At 38.3% G+C, this 13648-nt stretch overlaps 1 protein-coding gene across 1 annotated transcript in view; it reads right to left on the reverse strand.

Moving 5' to 3' along the window:
- Positions 1-13648, reverse strand: part of LOC128238514 (nuclear pore complex protein Nup205-like) — a 65591-nt gene that overhangs the window by 14269 nt on the left and 37674 nt on the right. The window contains exons 27-30 of the mRNA XM_052954503.1: positions 4134-4419; positions 2581-2679; positions 2175-2332; positions 1224-1415 (exon numbers count right to left, since the gene is read on the reverse strand). Coding sequence (XP_052810463.1) covers positions 1224-1415; positions 2175-2332; positions 2581-2679; positions 4134-4419 — 735 coding nt within the window. The remainder of the gene's footprint in view (positions 1-1223; positions 1416-2174; positions 2333-2580; positions 2680-4133; positions 4420-13648) is intronic.

Genomic DNA, 13648 nt, shown 5'->3' on the forward strand with positions numbered 1-13648 from the left:
TGTAAAACAAGCAAAGGGCAATAACTCTTTCACAAATAGTCAAATCGCAAAAGCCAGACAATATGCGCTGCTTCACTTTATGATCATCAATCTGTGAAAATTTGGTAGAAATCGCATGAAAAATATAAGAGGAGTTGCGAAGAAACCAATTTTAAATGTAAAATAAGCAAAGAGCAATAACTCTTTCACAAATAGTCAAATCAGGAAAGCCCAACAATATGCGCTGCTTCACTTTATGATCATCAATCTGTGAAAGTTTGGTAGAAATCGTATGAAAATGTAAGAGGAGTTGCGAAGAAACCAATTTTAAATGTAAAATAAGCAAAGGGCAATAACTCTTTCAAAAATGGTCGATTCGGGAAAGCCCAACAATATGTGCTGCTTCACTTTATGATCATCAATCTGTAAAAGTTTGGTAGAAATCGCATGAAAAACGTAAGAGGAGTTGCGAAGAAACCAATTTTAAATGTAAAATAAGCAAAGGGCAATTACTCTTTCAAAAATGGTCAAATCAGGAAAGCCCAACAATATGCGCTGCTTCACTTTATGATCATCAATCTGTGAAAGTTTGGTAGAAATCGCATGAAAAACGTAAGAGCAGATGCGAAGAAACCAATTTAAAATGTAAAATAAACAAAGGGCTATAACTCTATCAAAAATGATTGAATCGCAAAAGCCCGACAATATGCGCTGCTTCACTTTATGATCATCAATCTGTGAAAGTTTAATAGAAATCGCATGAGAAATGTAAGAGGAGATGCAAAGAAATGAATGTGGGACGGACAGATGCACACACGCACACACACACGCACGGAATAGCGTCTACCAGTACTATATCCCTTCGCCTTTTCAAGGCAGGGGATAATTAAGTTAAAGTATTAGCACAACATGGCCACAACAGAAACCTTTCCCTTCAACAGACAAAGGTTACAAGGTTACAGTGGACATACTACATTTTAATTATTTGGCGTTTTAAGGAATACATAAGGATTTATTTTAATTCAAAATCATCATGTAAATTCTACTCAGTTTATCTCTCAGTTTTGGAGGGGTCAAAGGCTTTGTAGATCCAAGCCCAACTAGGGGCACTTTCAAACTACTGTATTAGCAGAAAGGATATCTGAACTACACTCGTTTCTACCGTGGAAAAAGACTCACACTTGATTCAAATCAGTGCATAGCTGCCTTCTCGATCAATCTGAAATACATTTGCATCAACTCACCAGTTTTGATTCATACAGATAGAGCACTTTGAGGCTGTGTGTGCCTCCAGCCAGGACGGACATTAGTTTTTCATCATCAGCAGAGAGACTGTCGATGAGGTGTTGGAGGTATCCCTTGGAAGACAGGAACGACAACCACTGGCTAAACTTGTCCATCATGACAATACAGTCCAGCACCGATAGGGCCAACATCTGTAAAATTCACATAACATGACTCAATTCTATTAACTAACATGACTCAATTCTATTAACTGGTTTACAGTTATAAAACAAATGTTTTTTTATCCATGATTTCATCACATTACTGTTTTTGTTTATTATCCTGTGCCAAACCAGGTTTTTGGAAGGGGATATTGTTTTGTGTTGTCCGGCCTTCCAGCACTGTCACACTTGTTCTGTCCAGCCATATCTTGGTAGGAATTTATCAGATACTGTTCAAACTTGGTCAGAATGTTCCCCTTCATGAAATCTCTACCCCTTTTAGGTTACATGGGGATAACTAGGTCACTAGGTTGAATCTTAGAAAAACCTTGTTAACACTATAGATTATATTTTTTGCAATTTTTATGGTACAATATTCCTTTTATTAGTTATGAACTGGGTAACATGGGGTCTTAAACTAGATTTCTAGGTCAAATCCAAATGCTACACTTCAAACAATACTCTTTTTTTCAAGAAATTGCAAACAAAATCATATCTCATATCCAATGTTCATAAGAGTCCATCACTTTGCAGTCATATTGCATGTTTCGGTTCAAATATTACACCAACACTTGTTTAATATTGAAGTTGTAAGTCACCATTATGAAATCAATTATTTATGTCCACAAGTGTGTAGACAAACAGAGTTTTTCAAGGTAGTTACTCATTAATGCAACGACGTTTCGATTACAACAACTGTAATGTTGTAAATACTTGATGAGACAACACTGGAAGTGTATGTGTGCCTACCCTGCCCACGTCGAGCCCGTCACAGGCATCTCTACACAGCAGATCCATGAAGGTGTCACCATAGTTGAGGATGGTCGCTATGTTTTCCTTGCGTAGTTGATCATACTCTGTGTCCCCAGATGACAGAAGGCGAGATTCCACACCACCACTTCTCTCATCTTAACACATTAAACCAGGAATTTATATATATTGTGAATTTTAAGTGCAGCTATGTGGTACAAACAAGGACTACTTGTACATGTATTTCTCACATATTATATTGAAGTTTAATATGCAAGGAAAGTTTGTTCAATTACATGTATCTTGAAATGTGATAATTTCACCATGTTGGATCTATATTAATATACCAATTCATCATTATGTTTCTATTAACCACAAGAAGGTATTCATAAACATAAATGTGTACCTTGTAGATGTTTGTGAGAATTCCTGGGCGTATCAGCAATCTGCAGGTAGTAGAGCAGGGTTCCATATAGCTTAGCCCGCACACGCTGCTGGCCTCCACCTGGGAGTAAATACATACACATGTCAAATACAGGCTTATTTGAAATAGTGGGATTCGATTCAGGAGGTTATAATTCAACTCATTTTCTGGCAGACATTCATTTTACATGACCAAGGTCAATGTTGTTGTTTTTAAATTATAAAAGTTATAAGTGTTTGCTTATCCCAACTTAAAAGAATGAGCTAACAAGAGTGACAAATGTCCCTGAAGTGCAGTGGATTATGCAATTACTTATGCCTACAATCAGGAAGAGTTAACATAAACTAGAAGCATAATGGCTGACATTAAGTGTGAAGGAGTGATGAAGGGAGAGGTAGGGATGTGGGTCTTGTTACAGCCAGGACACAACCAACCATACTCTATGTGCAAATATGAAGCATTCCATAATGATGAAGTGTGGCCTTAAACTTTGAAGTAGGGTTGTGGGTCTTGCAGCCGACAAGTTGTCTATATATTTTTGGCTCAATGCCATCAAAATTCCAAGCATTCAGACACGTTATGTGTTGATAATTAGAGGACAATGGATCTATAGCTTGATTGTTCTTGACAACAAGATGAACCCTATTGGTGATTAGTCAGTATGTCAAAAATCTTACGTCATTCAAAATGACATCCTTAAGTTTCATTTTTAATGCAAAAATGGACATACCCCCAGTACCATTCCTAGTTTTATTTATTTTTCTTTCAAGATGCATAACAAGACGCCAATGCGGCAACGCCGCATTAAAGCTGGATTTTTATTTGAAGATGAAATTTTGCAAACCAAGGATTTGAGCATTTTTAACCAAAATAATTAGCTGAAATAGAATTGAGGTTCCTGTACACTGCACGCCCTCTTATTATAATCTATCACTGTATGAAGTTTGATTAAATTCCATCTAATGGTTTTCAAGTTATGCTCAGGACAAGAAAAAGTAACAAAGAGCACTAACTATGTAATAAGCTGAAATAGAATTGCAGTTCCTGTACACTGCACTCCCTCTCATTATGATCTATCACTGTATGAAGTTTTATTAAATCCCATCCAATAGTTTTTAATTTATGCTCCGGACAAGAAAAAAGTAACAAAGGGCAGTAACTCTGTAATAAGCAAGAATAGAGTTATTGTACACTGCACTTCCTCTCACTGTGCTTTACCATTGTATGAAGTTCCAATGAATTCCATCCAGTACTTTTCAAGTTATACTCCGGACAAAAAAAAGTAACAAGGGGCAATAACTCAGTAATAAGCAAGAATAGAGTTATGGTTATTGTACACTGCACTTCCTCTCATTATGCTCTACCATTGTATGAAGTTTGATTACCATTGGATAAAAACTCTTTGATTTTATTACATTAAATGAAAACTTTAACGCAAAATTGTTAACGCCCGCCCGGTTTTCGCAATTCTATAACCCGTAATTTTTCGATGAAAAATTCGGCTAAAAATGAGAATTCAAAAACAAGAAACTTACTACATCTGAGGATATGCTCAATTAATCCTTTGAGAACCATCTGTAGTGAGGTTGCAAACAGAGTTCTTGTTCCTGACCCCTGTGATCCTTGACCCCACGACACGGTGGTGTTGTTCACACCCTGCTGGGACCTATCCAGCATGGTTACATACTGGAGGTCACGATGCTCCTTGTCGCTAGGAGATTGATCATGTGCCATGAAACACTGGCGAAGATTGGCCATCAGAATTAGTATTGTCCCGGCAACAGGGGCAGTTAGCTCTGGCAAAGCATCATCATCAGCTACCTGTAGGGTGGGGACAAAATATGTGTTACAACTTTTCCAATACATCTAGTAGGTACTAGTTATCAAAGCCAATATATAGCTATAACGAGTGTGTGTTAAAAAGCTAAATAACTTGTAACAATTGATGTTGTAATAACTAAACAAGAGGGCCATGATGGCCCTAAATCGCTCACCTGAGTAAAAGAGTTTAACCTTTGTTATTAATATAGCTTGTTTCTCAAAGAATATTGAACAAGAGCTGTCAAAGTATGTGACAAATGCCCCCCAATGTGACATTGATCTATGAACAAGTACATAAAAAGTTGATCTTGCCTTTATGTGTCAAATACATATTGCAAGTTATATTAAATTGCCTCTGAGCATAGAAAAAAAACTGATCATACTAAATGATAGCCAACACTCTTTATGTCCTCATATTCAGCATTCCATTGTGAATAAACACTTAGTGTATCTTTCACCTTAGAGGTAGGGACATGGGTCTTGCACACGACACGTTGTCTTGGTATGTCGAAAACATATGGCAAGTCATTTTAAAATCTGTCCATATAAGAGAAAGTCACAGCGCGGACACGACAGCCTACATTTTCCTTCAGGTTGCCATGGCAACCAGAGTTCTGCATGGAATTAATTTTTTTGAACAATTTTGAAAAAGCACCAACCAAGGATCATTCCTATGAAGTTTCATCAAAATTGTCCAAGCGGTTTAGGAGAAGAAGATGATTGTAACCAATTGTTGACACTTTTCCTTTAGGTTGCCATGTCAACCAGAGTTCTACATGGAATTAATTTCTTTGAACAATTTTGAAAAAGCACCAACCAAGGATCATTCCTATGAAGTTTCATCAAAACTGTCAAAGCGGTTTAGGAGAAGAAGATGATTATAACCAATTGTTGACATTTTCCTTTAGGTTGCCATGGCAACCGGGCCAAACAAAATTATGTGAACAAATTTAAGAGAGGTCCATGCAAGGACACTTCAAACCAAATTTGCTGAAGATCTATCAAGGGGTTCATGCGAAGAAAATGTTAAGTTTTTTTTACTAATTTTAGCTCTGGTGGCCCTTAAAAGGGGCCAAACAAAATTATTTGAAAAGACCTGACAGAGGCCCATGCTAGGATGCTTCAGACTTGAAGATCCATCAAGCAGTTAATAAGATCAAGTTGTTTAAAGGTTTTTCTATTTTTTGCTCTGGTGACCCCTAAAAGGGGCCAAACAAAACCATTTGAACAAAGTTGAGAGAGGACCATGTAAGGATGCTACATATCAAGTATGGAGTCATTCTGACCTTTACTTTCAGAGGAAAAGACGTTTAAGTGACAAGACAATGTAAAAACAAATGACCCCTGAGCAAGGCCAATTTGACCCCAGGACAATAATTTGAATACCTTTGGTGTAGGTCCACTAGGTAACACTATATACCAAATATGAAAGCTCTAGGTCTTATATTTTGGAGAAGAGGATTTTTAAAGTTTTATTATACAAGACTATATAAAAATATTGAAAACCTAAGCCTATGAACACGGGGCGTGGCTAATTTTGACCCCAGGGCTAAAGTTTGAACAATCTTAATAGTGGTCCAATAAACAATGCTTCATACCAAATATCTAAGGCCTTCGCCTTTTGGTTTCGGAGAAGAAGATTTTATAAGTTTTCATCATATACATATATAAGGAAACCCATGACCGCCCGGGTGGGGCCATTTTTTGACCCCAGGGCCAAAGATTGAACAATATTGGTACAAGTCAACTAGATGATATATCATGCCAAATATCTAAGCCCTTGTCACTACTTGATTTTACGTGTGTATCTATATATGTATATTTGTTATCAATTGTTGTATGTGGCCCATGGTATGTGTACTAAATATGTTATCCAGTTTAAATTAAGACGTTACTTGTCTTTGTGAGTTCGGAGAAGATTTTCACTATAACACATCTAGAGAAAACCAAATCATGCCAAATATCTAAGCTCTAAGCCACGTAAGTTCAGAGGAGATGACTTTTGAAGTTTTCACTATAAACATATAGAGAAAACCCATGACCTCCCAAGGGGGCGGGGCCAATTTTGACCCCAAGGCCATAATTTGAACAAACTTTGTAGAGGTCCACTAGACGATGAATCATGCCAAATATCTAAGCTCTAGTCCAAGTAAGTTCAGAGGAGAAGATTTTTGAAGTTTTAACTATAAACATATAGAGCATACCCATGACCCCCCGGGGCGGGGCCAATTTTGACCCCAAGGCCATAATTTGAACAAACTTTGTAGAGGTCCACTAGACGATGAATCAAGCCAAATATCTAAGCTCTAAGCAACGTAAGTTCAGAGGAGATTTTTGATTTTTTTTAATATAAACATATAGAGAAAACCCATGACCACCCAGGGGCGGGGCCAATTTTGACCCCAGGGCCATAATTTGAACAATCTTTGTAGAGGTCCACTAGACGATAAATTATGCCAAATATCTAAGCTCTAGTCCAAGTAATTTAAGAGGAGAAGATTTCTGAAGTTTTAACTATAAACATATCAAGTATACCCACGACCCCCCGGTGCGGGGCCAATTTTGACCCCAAGGCCATAATTTGAACAATCTTTGTAGAGGTCCACTTGACGATGAATCATGCCAAATATCTAAGCTCTAGTCCAAGTAAGTTAAGAGGAGAAGATTTTTGAAGTTTTAACTATAAACATATCAAGTATACCCATGACCCCCGGGCGGGGCCAATTTTGACCCCAAGGCCATAATTTGAACAATCTTTGTAGAGGTCCACTAGACGATGAACCATGCCAATTATCTAAGCTCTAGTCCAAGTAAGTTCAAAGGAGAAGATTTTTGAAGTTTTCACTACAAACATAAAGAGAAAACCCATGACCCCCCGGGGCGGGGCCAATTTTGACTCCAAGGCCATAATTTGAACAATCTTTGTAAAGGTCCACTAGACGATGAATCATGCCAAATATCTAAGCTCTAGTCCAAGTAAGTTCAGAGGAGAAGATTTTTGAAGTTTTAACTATAAACATATAGAGCATACCCATGACCCCCCTGGGCGGGGCCAATTTTGACCCCAGGGCCATAATTTGAACAAACTTTGTAGAGGTCCACTAGACGATGAATCATGACAAATATCTAAGCTCTAGGCCAAGTAAGTTCAGAGGAGAAGATTTTTTAAGTTTTTTTAGAGAAAACCCATGACCCCCCGGGGCGGGGCCAATTTTGACCCCAAGGCCATAATTTGAACAATCTTAGTAGAGGTCTACTTGACGATGAATCATGCCAAATATCTAAGCTCTAGTCCAAGTAAGTTCAAAAGAGAAGATTTTTGAAGTTTTCACTATAAACATATAGAGAATACCCTAACCCCCCGGGGCGGGGCCAATTTTGACCCAAAGGCCATAATTTGAACAATCTTTGTAGAGGTCCACTTGACGATGAATCATGCCAAATATCTAAGCTCTAGTCCAAGTAAGTTAAGAGAAGATTTTTGAAGTTTTAACTATAAACATATCAAGTATACCCATGACCCCCGGGCGGGGCCAATTTTGACCCCAAGGCCATAATTTGAACAATCTTTGTAGAGGTCCACTAGACGATGAATCATGCCAAATATCTAAGCTCTAGTCCAAGTAAGTTCAGAGGAGAAGATTTTTGAAGTTTTAACTATAAACATATAGAGCATACCCATGACCCCCCGGGGCGGGGCCAATTTTGACCCAGGGCCATAATTTGAACAAACTTTGTAGAGGTCCACTAGACGAAGAATCATGCCAAATATCTAAGCTCTAGTCCAAGTAAGTTAAGAGAAGATTTTTGAAGTTTTAACTATAAACATATCAAGTATACCCATGACCCCCGGGCGGGGCCAATTTTGACCCAAGGGCCATAATTTGAACAATCTTGGTAGAGGACCATTTGGTGATCCTACCTACCATATATCAACGGCCTAAGCCTTGTGGTTTGGGAGAAGAAGATTTTTAAAGTTTTTCCTTTCCATTGCCATGGCAACCAGAGTTCTGCATGGATTTCAATTCTTTGAACAATTTTCAAAGGGGACCACCCAAGGAACATTCCTGTGAAGTTTGGATGAAATTGGCTAAGCGGTTTATGAGGAGATGTCGTTTAAAGTAAAAGTTTACGGACGGACGGACGCCGGACAAATTGTGATCACAAAAGCTCACCTTGTCACTATGTGACAGGTGAGCTAAAAAAGTGTGAATGGATTCATTAAGGACAATGAATTATTATCTGTGAGTAAGACGCTATTTCTTCAACTGGTTTCGTTTATTTTCATAAATTTGCGTAACTTCTCTACCTGCGTTACGCTCAGCTGGAGCTGACCATAAACAATACTACTTTACCTGTTCCATTAACAATAAATCACGAGACCAACCACCCATGCAAAAAATATCAAAGGTATACTCAGCGTAAAAAATACGTGACATGAGTGAACCACCTCAAGGTCAACAAACCCCAGTAATTTCGGAAAAAAGCAAGCGGGTTTTGTCCTCACCATTCGACAGGGACGACTTTAAGAAACAGAGGGCACAGTCATCGTTGTCGAATATGTCTGATAATCCCGAAATGAAAGACATATCAAACCATTCGCCTCAATTGTCCTTAAAAGATGAGGACGTTCAACGCATTAGTGCACTTCTAGCCTCCTCATTCGAATCACGACTAACTACTATTGTTTCAAATGTCGTCGACGGCGTTCTTACCCATTTAACCACAAAGGTCGACACGCTCGAAAAGGAAAATGCTAGCATTCGAACAAAGGTCAATGCTCTTCAATCAAAGCTAGCACTTACAGTTTCTGACCTAGAGCACACAAATCAGTACAGTCGTCGAAACTGTGTGCGAGTGTCTGGCCTACCTGAGTGTACTGATGAGTCAACGGATGATAAAATACTTAATGTTGCAAAGGAAGTAGGCTGTGCTATCACACTGGCAGATATAGATCGCTCTCATCGACTGGGCAAACCAAAGACGGGTGCAACACAATCTTCGGCTAACAAGCCCCGTGATGTTGTAGTGAAGTTCGTTTCATACCGCGCGCGCTCCAACTTCATGAGGTCAAAATCCAAGCTCAAGGATTCGAACTTTAAAGGTGTGTTCATTAATGAACATCTTACTCCACTTCGAAGCGACCTTTTCTACCAGGCTAGGCAACTGGCCAATAAAAAGGTCATTGACAGCGCTTGGACATTTGAAGGCACTATCAAAATTAAGGCTTCAACAGGGCGAGTTTTCCGAATCGAGACCCAGGAAGATCTCGACAAGTGCAAACCGCCAACAAACAATGTCGCGTGACTTTATTTCGACAGTATACGTCAGTCTTCTTACAACCGCTTATGATAGTATAGTAAACCCGTGCACGGCGTGAATCCATGAATGGTTCGCCTTAGTTTGTGGTCACCACGCGGAACATTAGTGCTTTGACGCTTTGCTGAATATTGACATATATCTACATAATTTTGTACTTCTTGTATATTGTATCTGATGTACGATTGAATAAGATTTAAATACGATTTAAATATGTTTAATATAGCTATTCATTTTGTGCTATTGTTTATCGTCATATTTTATTTGCTAACAATGCCATTTGACATAATACCTAAAAATCGTCGGTTTAAAATTTTCAGTTGTTAAAGTTAATCAATTTTAGGCAGTATTTGTTGCTCTTCTTCATTTTTATTACTACCATCTCTTACCATGTCAAGCGTATGTATGCGTACATATTCGGAAATAACTCAAGTAACAAGTAACTCTTATTTGCTCATATTCACAATTAAAAATGCTAAAAAGTTATCTACTTTTTACCACATCTTTCGTTTTTATTAATTTTATCAGAATGTTGTTCAACTTGACTAAATATACAATAACGCTTTTTGTCGCACATGGATGTGGGGTTGGCCGCCTGGTTCGTTATAGGGTTCTCTGTATGTTTTGTTGTCTGCTCCCGACAACGCCCGATTCAGTCTCAAGTAACACGTTCTATCCTCCGTAATGACGTTTCCTATTGTTTCCGTTCTGCGTTGTCGGTCACTTGTTAACCGTCCAACAGCTTTGTTTCTATCTTCTCGTTTACTTTCTATATCCGGAGATGTTCATCCAAATCCAGGACCAACTTCCACTTCGGACGACCTAGATACTTCATTTCTTCCATCTTCTTACAGCGACTTAATGGACAGTGGGCTCAGCGTTGTGCATCTCAATATTCAGAGTCTACGATCAAAACTTGAACTCATAGAGGTCGAACTTCAAAACTATGACATTCTTATATTTTCTGAAACCTGGCTTTCCCGAGATTTCCAGCGAAAATATAAAAATTGCCAATTTTAGCCATCCATTCTGTTGTGACAGAGTAGGTAGGCCTGGAGGCGGGGTCGCAATTTACGTTCGTGATGGTATCACAGCTACCGAAAGGACTGACCTGTCTGTTAACGGTATAGAGGCCATATGGATAGAAATTAACATTATTAGGAAAAAACTATTGGTTGGTGGATTCTATCGCCCCCCAAACTCTAACAATAACCATTGGAACCTTATGGAACACAGCTTTGACCAAGCATTTAACCAAGCTGCCGACGACATTCTTATCGCAGGAGATTTCAATATAAACCAATCAATTCCATCCAACAAACTTTCAAATCTTATTAATTCGTACAATGCACATCAATTAATAGATAATCCCACTCATTTCACAGAACATTCAAACAGTATTATTGATGTATTTATCGTAAAGCATGCACATAATGTAATATCCAGCTTCGTATCAGATCCTATCACCCCAGCTCTAACAAGATATCACTGCCCAATAGTCTGCATACTTAAATTCACAAAATTCAAAACAAGCAATTATAAATGTCACATATGGCTTTACGACAAGGGTAACTATGGCGAATTCCGAAATAAATTGCAAGCAACAAACTGGGAAACCATTCTCAACTCAAACAACATCGATCAGACAGCATCCAGTATATCAGATACAATTATCTCAGCAGCTTTACAAACAATACCAAATAAAAATGAAACAATAAGACCTAATGACATCCCTTGGATAAACAATATGATTCGTAAACAAATAAAAGTCAGGAAAAAATTACACAAATTAGCTAAACGGCAAAACACTGAGACAGCCTGGTCAAATTTTAGGAGGTCCAGAAATAAAGTCATATACTCAATTCGAAAGGCAAAAGAAGAACTTGAAAACAAATTAATCATTCAAGTTAATAGTAGCAATATCTCATCTAAAAAATGGTTTAAATTAGTAAAAAACTTTACAAATAAACAAACAAATGCAATTTTACCAACATTAATAGAAAATGATCGCACTGCGTCAACAGATCAAGAGAAAACTGAAATGCTTAACAACTATTTCTGTAAACAATCAACACTTCCAGATGAAAGCACTCAACCGCTCCCTCACGTACGAAATGCTACGTCAGTCGTATCAGACATCGTCATCTCTCCTCAAGAAGTCTTAGATGCGATCACCTCTATCGACCCTTCAAAGGCTTGTGGACCCGATCTTGTCAGTCCCAGACTTATACGAGAGGGTGCACCTGTCCTTGCTACGCCCTTATCCATATACTTTAGTAAACTAATTTGTTAATCTGTTTTTCCGTCGTCATGGAAACTTGACCTATTGGCCTATTTCGTTGCTCAGCTGTCTTGGAAAACTGATGGAGCGCTGTATCCATAAGGTTCTTTATAACTATCTTGTTAGTAACAAACTTTTATCCACTCTCCAATCATGCTTTATCAAGGGTGACTCTACAATCAACCAGCTCACATTCTTATACAATGACGTCTGCAAAGCGCTTGACGATGGCAAAGAAGTCCGCGCAGTCTTCTGTGATATTTCTAAAGCGTTTGATAGGGTTTGGCATCGAGGTCTCCTCCACAAACTATCTGCTCTTGGTATTTCTGGCTCTTTGCTTCGTTGGTTCTCTTCCTATCTATCATTTCGCCAACAGCGTGTGTTATATGCTGGTTTCTCGTCATCTTTGTCTTCTGTCAACGCCGGTGTCCCCCAGGGGTCAATTCTCGGCCCACTTCTCTTTCTCGTTTATATAAACGACATCAAAACGGACATCAATGCCAATATTCGCTTATTTGCTGACGATACAAGTTTATACATCGTGGTCGACCATCCCGACACAGCTAGCACTGTACTTAACAGAGATCTTCAAACCGTCTACTCCTGGTCCCGAACATGGCTTGTTTCCTTCAATCCAGCCAAGTCTAAGTCTATGATATTTTCTAGAAAACACAATAAGCCTGTACATCCACAACTTTACATGAACCATATTCCAATAGAACAAGTCGAGTCACATAAACATCTCGGTATAACACTCTCAAACGATGCCAAATGGACACAGCACATCACTCTAATGTTGAAAAAAGCTTGGCAACGTATCGGTCTGCTTAGGTCCTTAAAGTATCACCTTAATCGTCCCTCTTTAGAAAAAATATACATGTCTTTTATTCGACCGCTTTTGGAGTATGGTGACATCTTATGGGACAACTGCACAAATCAGCAAAAATCTGATATAGAGTCTGTGCAAAATGAGGCTGCTCGTATAGTTTTAGGTGCAACTATGCCATGTGCACCTATTTATCAAAATCTGCTCTATGGAAACGAAACTCTTTCATTTGAACAAAACAAAGCAATATTTTCACTTGTGCAATCGTACATAACTGCCTCTAGGCGGTTCGGTTAGCAATGAGCAGCAACAAACAATACACGAAGACCAACCCTCCCTGGCGTATCGGGCTGATCACGCCTGCTCCATAATCGGTGTGCAACCAACAATTTTCATTTTTTATCATTTTAAGATAATATTAAAAAGACAAAATCTATCAATTATAATCATTTTCAACGTAGCATATAGATGCCATGTCTCATCTGTTTCTTATGCACTTTATCTAAGTAGAGGAGCAGAATTAATATAAGTTATTTCTTGTTTTCTAATCCTCGAACATATTGTGATGTATTTCATTTCTATACATATAACGTATGTATGTTTGTATGCTATTTGTTAAATAAATAAAGTTTAAACTAAAGCCAATATGGAAAATGAATTTCCAAACTACAAAACATCAGGGACAATGTCTCATAAATTCTGTAGGTAAAATAATTAGAGCTGTCACAGGAGTGACGTATACCCCCACTTGCTGCCTGAAAGTATGAATGGCCAACTTTTTTTGAAAAAAGGCCCATAACTCA

This window comes from Mya arenaria, chromosome 6 (assembly GCF_026914265.1).
Source record: "Mya arenaria isolate MELC-2E11 chromosome 6, ASM2691426v1".
Lineage (NCBI taxonomy): Eukaryota > Metazoa > Mollusca > Bivalvia > Myida > Myidae > Mya > Mya arenaria.